Source organism: Camponotus vicinus, unplaced genomic scaffold (genome assembly GCF_025532165.1).
Source record: "Camponotus vicinus isolate PSW18456_S1 unplaced genomic scaffold, iyCamVici1.0 SCAF_14, whole genome shotgun sequence".
NCBI lineage: Eukaryota > Metazoa > Arthropoda > Insecta > Hymenoptera > Formicidae > Camponotus > Camponotus vicinus.
The window spans coordinates 8,474,043-8,485,093 of NW_028141950.1; the positions used below are offsets into that span (position 1 = coordinate 8,474,043).

General features: G+C 31.3%; 1 protein-coding gene and 1 pseudogene across 1 annotated transcript in view; one reads left to right on the forward strand and one right to left on the reverse strand.

The window, feature by feature from the left end:
• LOC145965737 (proto-oncogene tyrosine-protein kinase ROS-like) overlaps positions 1–11,051 on the reverse strand; it is a 111,166-nt pseudogene that overhangs the window by 45,541 nt on the left and 54,574 nt on the right.
• LOC145965748 (proto-oncogene tyrosine-protein kinase ROS-like) overlaps positions 8,194–11,051 on the forward strand; it is a 28,451-nt gene continuing 25,593 nt past the window's right edge. Inside the window, exon 1 of the mRNA XM_083089422.1 lies at positions 8,194–8,552. Within this exon, the coding sequence (XP_082945548.1) occupies positions 8,209–8,552 (344 nt within the window). The 5' untranslated portion in view covers positions 8,194–8,208. The remainder of the gene's footprint in view (positions 8,553–11,051) is intronic.

Sequence of the window (11,051 nt, forward strand, 5' to 3'; positions counted from 1 at the left end):
CACACAGAATTATTCTTAATTATTCTTAGCAGAATGTTTCTTTAATAATATAAAAATATATTTAAAAATAAAAATGTTGTATATTATTTGATATATGAATGGACTGAATAAGTCACAAAAGGAGACTGGAGCATTACAAAATTATTTTCAATTATATTTTACGTAATTAAAGTGTTTATACTTTTTTGAAAAAAGTAATTGATTTATAGCGGGAGAAAGAGAGAATTTGATTGGACGCACAAATGCACATTGGCGCATATAAAAATTGTCGTATATAAAATTACATTAATATAATTAAAATAATAAAGGAATTAATATTATAAGTTTTCTATTTTATATTATATTATATATTATATTAAGTATATTATGTTAAGTTAATATTAAGTAAAGTTATATTATATACGTTATTATATTATAAGGTTATTCGATGCAAATAACGATAATAACGATAAACTCGTACAATTATTTTATTTATTTTAGTTATTTACGTGCTATTGGAAATTTGTATTTATTTATACTAGAAATACTAAATTTATACTAAAAATTATATTTATACTAGAACTACTAGATTTATATTAAAAACGCTACGTATTGATTCAAACTGCATTATATAAATGTCACAGAAAACGTATAAATCACTTTTTTAAATCCATTATTACTTTTCTTATAATCAGAATATCCTTTTATATGTATAGTAAACGTGCCTCTTATGCCAAAGAGAAGATACACAGAAATAAATTAATATAAAAAGTTTATAATTAAATTCATTAAACTATTATGTATACGTATAATTATTTTTATTTATACATAGAACTATTTTTGTTTTATACATATATAACTTTTTTGTCAAACAATTTTTAAAGATCTTAATTCTTTTTAATATAACGCGAGTATCTCTTAGGAGAAAAATAAATTACAACGGAATGCAGCTAATAAAACGTCATGGCAACATATGATCAGATTGATCATTCGAAGTCAGTTACTATTGTGATCGCTAGCCAAAACGCACTACCGCGTTACTTACCGTTTGATTCAAACTGCATTATATGAATATCATAAAAAATTGTGTACAAATAGTGGATTTTGAAAAGCACACGTAGTAACACAATCGTACGAATGAATTGTCATAATTACATATTTAATAAAAGATATAGCAAATAATCAAGTGAATTCGATTACACGCTGCGTTTGTTTGAATATGGCTGAAAATGTTACAAGATCTATAATTCTATAACTTCTTTGATCGTTTGTAATTTGATTGTGGTTATTTTTTTATCGACGTTTTCCTACTATAATATTAGTGAAAAAGGAAAGCTGATAATAATTATATTCCTGTGTTCGCTATACAATCAACTGATCATTTTGTATCATTTTGAATTGTCATTTGTTCTCCTAAAAAAAAAAATAGAAATTATTTACTTACTAGAATTCCTTAATTTAATTTTAAGATTGATTGATTGATATCTTTATTCGTCCCCTTGGGGATTGAAGGCGCTTTTTCGAGGAGCGTACCCGAACCTCTTACACACCTTTCGCAGCAAAAGAGTACAAAATCACGCAAACCAAAATAAACAGAAATAAACAGAAAAGAAATCACAAGAAAATATAATATAAAATAAAAATAACAGTAAAAATAAAAATAAAAATAAATACAATATAATACAATAAGCCAAAGTGAAAATAAAGATAAAGGAAAACGGAGAAAAATAAAAATAAATCAAAATTAAACTAAAAATAAAAATAAAAATAAAAATAACCACGAGCATACAGCATCAACCAAGCACCTATGCTGTGATTCGCCGCGCAGGGAAGACACCGCCTGTCCACCAACCGCTCTCTTTTCTTATTACTAGCTTATAACTACCCTCGGCTTATGTCTGCCTCACATTCTATCTTACAAACTACCCTATCTAACCTAACCAAGAGAGAGAGAGATCTATCCCTAACTTTTCGACTTCCGATTCCACATACTCCGCATATTCTCCTTCACTCCACACACACCCCTCCATTCACCTCTCCTCCACACTCCCCCCTCTCCTTCTCTCTTTCACTCTCTATCTCCCTCATCCACCATTCCCCTTCCCCATCCTGACTCAAGATCTCTTCCATTCTTTCCCACCAATTCCCCTCTTTTCCTCCTCCTCTGCATTCTCCCAGTACATGTTCCCATGTCTCCTCACCCCCTCCACACCGCCTACACTTCCTTCTTTCTTCCGATTCCCAATATCTCGCTCCTCTCATCTCGTTATTCAACCTAAATCTTATCACCCTCCTCCATTTACTCTCCCCCATCCCTTTTCCAGATATGGTGGTATTCCCTCTTCCTTCACCTCCCCATACCATCTATTGTACCTTGAATCTCTAATCTTTTCCCATCTTTCCTCCTTTTGCATCTTTCTGTCCCTCTGTTCCCACCCATCATATACTTCTTCTCCCCTCCCCCTTTTCTCCTCCATCCCTTTCACTTCTTTTCCCCTGTCCTCAAAAAATTTCCTCCTCTCCTCTTCCCACCCTGTCATTTCCCCTCCCTCTCGTATCTTCCTCTTTATTTCCTCAAAACATCTCCTCGCTAGGCCTCCGCCTCTCCCTTCTTCCAGTTTCTTTTCAAACCCTACTGCCCTTTTCCCTGTCCCTATCCTAAACTTCTCCTTCCCAGTCTCCTGCCTTACCATATACCCCGGTGTGCACCAATCCACCCCTAACGTCCACCTAATCCATCTTTCCTGCATTGCCTCCCCCTCTTTCCATTCCCTCCACCCCCATATTTCTGCACCGAACTCCATTACCGTTCCTACTAACCTCTCACACAGCCAAATTCTTCTTTTCCAATCTCCCGTAAACCTCCTTTTACCTATCCCCCACACCTGTCTTATCACCGCCCCTGCCTTCCTTACCCTGTCTTTCACGTGCTCCTCCTGTCCTTTGCATCTTATATCCTAAATATGTGAATTCCTTCACCTCCTCTATCTCTTTCCCCTTCCATCTCCACTTTGCCGCCTTCCTCCTCTCTCCTCCTTTCCTAAACCTCATAACTTTCGTTTTCCCCACATTCACCTCTAACCTTTTCCTATCCATATACCCCTCTAATTTCCCTAACATGTGTGCCATCCCCTCTTCATTTTCTGACAACAGCACCATGTCATCCGCATATGCCAGACAATATATTTTTTCCTCTCCTAGTTTCACCCCACCCCATCCTCCCCTTCTCAACACCTCCTCCACATCCGCTAAAACTAGGTTGAATAAATACGGACTCATTGGACATCCCTGCCTCACTCCTCTTGCCGTCCAAAAATTCTCTCCTATTCTCTCTCCTACCTTCACTCTACTCCTTGTCTCCCTATACACCTCTTCTATCCTACTCCTTAATCCTTCCCTAACCCCTCTCCCCTTCATTGCTTCCATTAACACCTCCCTGTCCACCGAGTCAAACGCCGCCTTTAGATCCACAAACGTCGCAACCACCATTCCACCTTTCCGCTTTAACTGCCTATTCACCAGAAAATTCAAAACATAAATGTTGTCTATTACACCCATCCCCTTTCTAAAACCTGTCTGATTCTGTGGCACCATGTCTTTTTCCTCCATCTCTTCCTTCAACCTCTCTGTTAACACTCCCACATACACTTTGTACAGCGTTGGCATCAACGTTACCCCTCTATAGTCCTCTACCTTCACTCCTGCCCCCTTTTTCACTAAAGGAACAATTATTCCATCCTTCCACTGCTCCGGCCACCCTTCTCCCTTCCAGACCCTGTTACAGAAACCCCAGATCCACTCCTCTATCCTTTCTCCCCCACACTTCCATACCTCGTTTGGCACCCCATCCGCCCCCGCCGCCTTCCCCTTTTTCAACTTCTCCAAAACATACCTTACCTCACCTCTCCTCAGATCCTCTTCTCCATCCTCTGCCCTCCTTCCCTTCCCTCCTCTTAACACCCTACCTTCTACCCCTCCTAACAACTTCATAAAGTACTCTCTCCATTCTTTCCCTTCTATCCCCTCGTTGATCCCCTTTCTCATTTTCCTCTCCTTATTAACTATCCCCCATACCTCCCCTTTCGTCCTTACTTCCTGCGCCTCCTTAATCCATCTCTCGTTTTCCTCCCCTCTTTTCCTTTTACATAACAACTTGTATTCCGCTCTCTCCTTCCTATACCTTTCCCCCTCCCCACCCCTTTTCCTCCAGTCTCTTAATGTTCTCCTCACTTCTCTCCTTTTACCCTTACATTCTTCATCCCACCATCCTGCTCTTTTCCTCCTCCCACTTTCTCTTTCCCCCTCCTTCAATTTCTCTCCTATCTTCCCTATTTTCCTTTCCAACTCTTCATCAACACCCTTGTCACCCATTAGTTCCCAGTCTACCTCCTCTCTTATTTTTTCCCATCCTCTTATTGTCCATCTCCCACCCCTTCTTTCTTTACTTCCCCACTCTCTCTCCTTTGTCCTTCCTCCTTTCTTTTCCAAAAATACAACCAATGGATGATGATCCGACTCCACGCTATCCCCCACTTCCATCCTCACCACCCTTTTCCTTGTCTTTTCCTCCCCTACCACATAATCAATCACTGATTCTCCTCTTCCCCCCGTATATGTAAATTCCCGCTCTTCGTCCCCTTCTACCGTTCCGTTCAGGATTCCCCATCCCCTCTTTTCTAGTCCCCCTATCAATTTCCTTCCTTCTTCATTAACCTTCCCATCTTTTGATTTTCTTACTATTCATTCCTCCTCTCCCTCTTCTATACCTCCTCCCAACCTCCCCGTCCTCGCGTTAAAGTCACCCCCTATTATTGTCCATTTTCTATCTATATATATATATATATATATATATAATTATTATTTCTAAATATAACAATTTTTAAAATTAATGAAGTTTTCTCTCTACTCTCTGTTACATTAATATATTCATACGATGGCACTTCAACAGATTTTTATGTTATTTTTTTCAATTTTTAAAATTTCTTTATTTTCCTAGATATATATAATAATATTTATTGATATATAGTAAGCTTTATACTAATGTAGATTTTATTTTATGAAATTAATTTAGAAAGTTAGCATCATTTCTTTCTGTTAAGGATAATTATATAACGGAACAGAACTACTAAATATCGAGATAGAAAATCTGTCTAATAAAAAAACCATTCATCAAACATTCTTCAAGTTGTATCTATTAACGCTAATATTTCGATCGACAATATATTCAAAAATAATCACTAGAATTTATATTAATTTTCATTGTACATATATCCATTTATATACAATTATATCCGCATATTTTTATCGCGGCATTATCGGTTTATACTACTGGTTTATACTATCATTTCCAGGATTTGTTTGTGTTAAAAATATAACGACTTTCGAGAAGGAACTTGGCAAGATTATAAATAAAAGAATTTATAGAATTCTATGACTAATATTTAATAACTGTAAAGAAACAATATTTTTAACCTTTTTATTCTTGAAGTACAAACATTAATAAAACTTTAGTAATATCGGCAAATTTTTGAAAAGAAATTTGAGTTATGGTAAAATTGAGAAGAGTTAACTAACTTATCGTGAGAAAGAATCAAATCGTTAGACAAAATTGTTTTAATAATTGCAAAGAGCTACACTTTCGCTTGTACTTGCTAAAAGCTGTTATGAATCCTCATTGACTCTCGTTAACCTATTGATTGATTTTATTTTTGACATGAGTTATGTTTGATATACAAGATGTCTTTAAAAAAATAAGTAAAAAATAGATTTTACGATATGAATAAAACTACATTACATTTAATTTATATCATTTAGGAATGATATATATCAAACCGGTATTATTAAGCAAACAAAAAACGAATGGCAATTTTTCGATTAATTTTATAATTTATATAATTTAACAATAAAAGCATCAGAAACAACCGCTTCAACGATACTCATTTAATTCTTTTCGTATGTTACACTTTATGAAGGATATTTCAATGTCCGAGAAAAGTGATCGATACTAAATTTTAAATCTGACCGGAGTCATTCTGATAATACTGTGAGAAATGAGCGAGAAATCGGTGAAGTTACACTTCCAAATATTTCTATCATCCCAGAATCTATCGGTAAGTTGCAAAAAATGCATAAAACATTAATAACAAAATCTATGACGAAAAAGTATAAATATAATTTAAATTCAAGAGAGAGTGGAAATCAAATCTAAAAATATCTTCCAGTAGTGAGAAGAATATAAATTCTAATTCCGTTCAAAAAAGAAATAGAAAAGCATAATATAAACATAACATTGTACGTAAAAATTGTCATAATTTAAGGTAAAGTCAATTTTATTAATTTGCTACTCTGTTTTAAAGCAGTCGCAAATATTATACTTTTGATTTCTTAAGCTATAAGAATTTTTCGAAAAGTACTTGTCACTTTATTAAAAGTTATTCATTCGTTTTTGCCATGAATTAATGATTACTTTTCTAAATCTTAAATGACGCAAGAAATTCTTATATTATATTATTTTTTTAAAGGTCAATACTGTGCTAATTTCCATATTTTGTAGTTCACATTTATTTTTGCTCTTTCCTTTATTTTCACATTAAATTGTTCTTTCTGATTTACTGAGACAATCCACTTAATCTTATATACAATTATGTTAAGATGTATGATCTTAAAATCTCTAGAAAGCAGTTTGAGCAAGCCAACATCTCTCAGAGCATTTGTACAATTCGACAGTCAATTCACAGAAAATATAAACGACATTTTTGTGACGTTGAGGTAAGGAATCTAAATTTTCAGTTTGTATTTTTCTCTCTTTTTCTTAAATTCAACGACATAAATATGTCAAAATGTTAATTCTGTTATAATTTTGTCAAATATAAAATGGCTAAAATTTTATTTTTTTTACAGATGGAACCAACCTGAATTTACCGATGAAATAATACTATGATATCAAGTGCAGTGTTTTTTCTTCGAGGACTTTAAAAAAACCTGCGACGATAGAAATATCACAGCTACAAAATTAGAGCACACGATACGCAATCTAATATCTAATATCTAACGCGACATATTATTTTCGAGTACGTGCGCATACTAAAATTGTTGCTGGTCCTTACACGGATTTAATTAATGTGTCGACTATACATGAAAATCCAATACCTAAATTATTAGTCACAACGAATCTAGGTATAGAAATATTGGACGTGGATTTAAACATTATTAATTTCAGAGTAAAATCAAGGTACGTATACTGATAAAAAAATAGTTATAATTATCGTAAATTATTTTTAACACTAACTATAAAGTTAAAGTTATTATTATTATGCACATGCTTATTATTATCAACATTATAGCAGTAATAACTATAAAATTAAAAATCTCAACTGTAACTTTTTTACTATACAACTATAGTTGGCTCCTTTTTTCAGATCAGTAAGAAATGTCGCTTATTCGATACAAGACAATAGAATTTATTGGAGTGACGAAAAAGATCTAATGACATTGAAGATTAATGAAAATAATATCACAAAGATGGCTAGCTTTGATAATTATTTACATAATCTCTGCATTGACTGGGTAACAAGAAATCTATATTTCATCTATGATAATTCACGCTACTCTCATATTGTAAAGTTCGACTTAACAATGTAGGAAAATGGCATAATTAAATTTGATGAGATTTTCAAATCAGAATTTTCTTATTACTGGACAAATATATCACCATCTATGGGGTACGTTTACTACCGTTCACCTGAAGAAATAATTTTCCATTAAAGATTTATGCATATTTGTAATTTTTCTATAATTTTACGTGGTTTTATAATTAAGATTATAAGTAAAAAAAAAATAATGAGTAATTATATAATTATAAGAATTTCGAATTTTCACTACATATAAGTTTCTGTTTTTGTTAAAATAATGTTTTATAATGAGTAAAATAATTATATATTTTTTAGAATTTTATATCGCATATCATACGGTAGGAGGAATGGAAAATATGATATAATGAAATATCATTTCGATGGAAAAAACGAGCAAATTGTCCCGATAAATGCATCCTTTTGCCTATTACATTATACAAATTCATTTTATGATGCGATAATTGATAATATGAATAATGAGGAGCCGTCAATTTACTGGTTAAGTGATGATAACATATTTGTGACAGACATTAACGTTTCTATGTGCAATAAGATTTTACTCAAGGAAAACAAAAGTGATAACATTTACTTCCACACTATGACGATTGACAAAACAAACATTTACATTACAGCATATAAAGCGCATCCATATACTCAATATATCTGCGTTTTGAAAAAGAAATATGCAAGTCTCAAGAACGTCTCAAATGCATACAAATATGTTGAAAAGATAATAATAAGCTCAGACAAAAGGATGTTTAATAGAATTTACGCTTTTGATAAATCTTTACAACCATATCTTCCAATGAGATGTCTGACACCTGACGAAAAATTTTATAATTTTGAGAATGTGAATGCAACGGCAAACAGCATCATTGTAAATCTTCCGAAGCCGGTTGTAAAGAGTGGATGCAAAAAATATAATTTACCAACTACTATATATACACTGAAAAAAGAATTTAGTAGTAAACACTAGAATTTAATAACAATTACTAAATGATTTGGGTAAATAGTGCTAATTAAATGTGTGGTAACAATTACAAAAAAAATTAATTGAGTAAATAAAATATTTAGTTTAGACTATTTAAATTTAATTCATTCAATTACAAATTTGATTCGTTTAACAAAACTTTAATAACTGTAATCAAATTTTGGTAGCAGAAAATAATATATTTAATAAGTATTATAAGATATTTGATAATTATAACCAAATCATGATAACTAGAAATTAAAAAACGTGGTAATTATAATTAAATGTTTGATAACAAAAAGTAATTTGACAAGTATTATTTGATAAGTATTATCAGATATTTGGTAATTATAACTAAATCAAGATAACGAGAAATTAAAAAATCTGGTAATTGTAATTAAATGTTTGATAGTAAAAAATAATATATTTGATAAGTATTATCAGATATTTGGTAATTATAACTAAATCATCTTAAGGGGAAATTAAAACTGTGATAACTATTACTAAATGTTTAATTTAAAAGAATAAGCAATTTTATAATAGTTAATAAATATTTAATTACTAGAGCTACATATTTAGTTAAAACAAATGAGCAATTTATTTACTATCACTAAATATTTAATTGAAATAAATAAATGATTTGGTAATTATTAATAAATATTTAAATAAATAATATTTTTAATATTATGATAAAAAATGGTAAAATATGTGAAATAAATTTAAAGACAAGTCAATATTGAAATATTGAAAAAGATTTATTATAATATTTATATAAGAACCATTTTTTTAATATTAAAATACATATATTATTAAAATACATATATAATATATTTATATATATATTTTTTATAATTTATATTTTAGAACAAGTGCGTGCGTGTTTTATCAGAACATTAATATTAACGCTAAGATATTATTTCTTAAACATCGAACATTGAAATAAAATATCGACCTTCGCCTGAAATATGAAAATTGCATGTCCTCACATTACATTCTTTCGAAACATCAACTGTGTAAATTTCATATGTACTATTCTCACGTGGTAATTCGATTTCATAAGCTTTAAAATGAGTATCTAAACCTAAAGTAATACACTTTTTATATACAACATAAAAAAATTCTCTACTCTTTAAAATAATACATTGCATTATCCCGAATGACAAATTATTTTCATCAGCATTAGAAATGATCACATATTTAGGTCTAAAGACAACGCTGTTATATCGAATCCATGCAACTTCCATTAAAATGTTATCATCTACTTGGGATACATTCGTAAAAATTGAGTTGAAACAAGTTGCCAATGTCTTCCTACGAATGAGTGTTATTAAATGCGCATCCGAATCACTTGATACTAATCTTATTTCTGGACCTATTTCAATTATATCATTAAGCCCTCTTTTACAAAGAAATCTATAACAAGAATGCAATTGCAATTTGATCGCTAATGTTAATGTTATATTTTTCCTTGATGTTACGATAGACGCATAATTCTTCGAAATTTTATGAAATCCCTCATATCGAATAGAAGATAAACTTTTAAGAGATCCCATTCTTCGAATTATTTCTGGATAATGTACCATAAAATGAAATTTGGGTTTTAGATGATCATTGAATAGTCGTATATACATTTCATGATGAGAAATTATTAACCCTTTAAGGAAATTTATTTGAACGTTTGATATAATTGTATCTGTTACGATATTAATAATTTCACAAAGTATGAGATAGAAATCCCAAACTTCATTATCATAAGGAATTAGATCTCCTATAATAAAAGTTAAGTAACAAATCATCGCAGACATTTCAGATGCTGTCATTATTAGATATCCTTTTTTTAAGTGATCAATTTTTATCAATGGCATTTTGTTTCCCTTATCGAAATTTGATTGATGATTAAAGTATTTAATTCTTTCATTTAAATGTTCCATTGTGAAAAAATTCTCCATTAGGAAATACTGTATTATTTTCGCAAGATCATATCTGCAAACACCTTCGAAAAGATCATGCATTATATCGCAAGTTATATTTATCGAGCAATCAAAATGAGGGATTTCATTGAATATACACTCCTCGTTTACGCCATATGCCAATTTTGAAACATCTTCGCAATAATTTTGTGGGGTACGTAATAAACTTTCGTCTTCAAAAGTTGCAGAACGCGTATTTGATTTTACAGCACGACAAATTCTACAAAAATAATCACTGGAAAAACTCTCATTGAAACCTAACAGACCATTAAGTCCCAAATTATCACCTAAAAGTGCTATCATGACAAAATAAAGAATATGTTCAGAACCATTTGTATCACGAATAACAATTCCTTCATTACTTAAATATTTCAATTCCTCTATTACATATCGAAAACATTTTGCGTTCCCGAAATACATACGATCTGATGAATTTATCAGTTGTACTAAAGAAATATTTTCTAATAATGAAGCATATTGCGAAGGCAAAATTGCGATTGA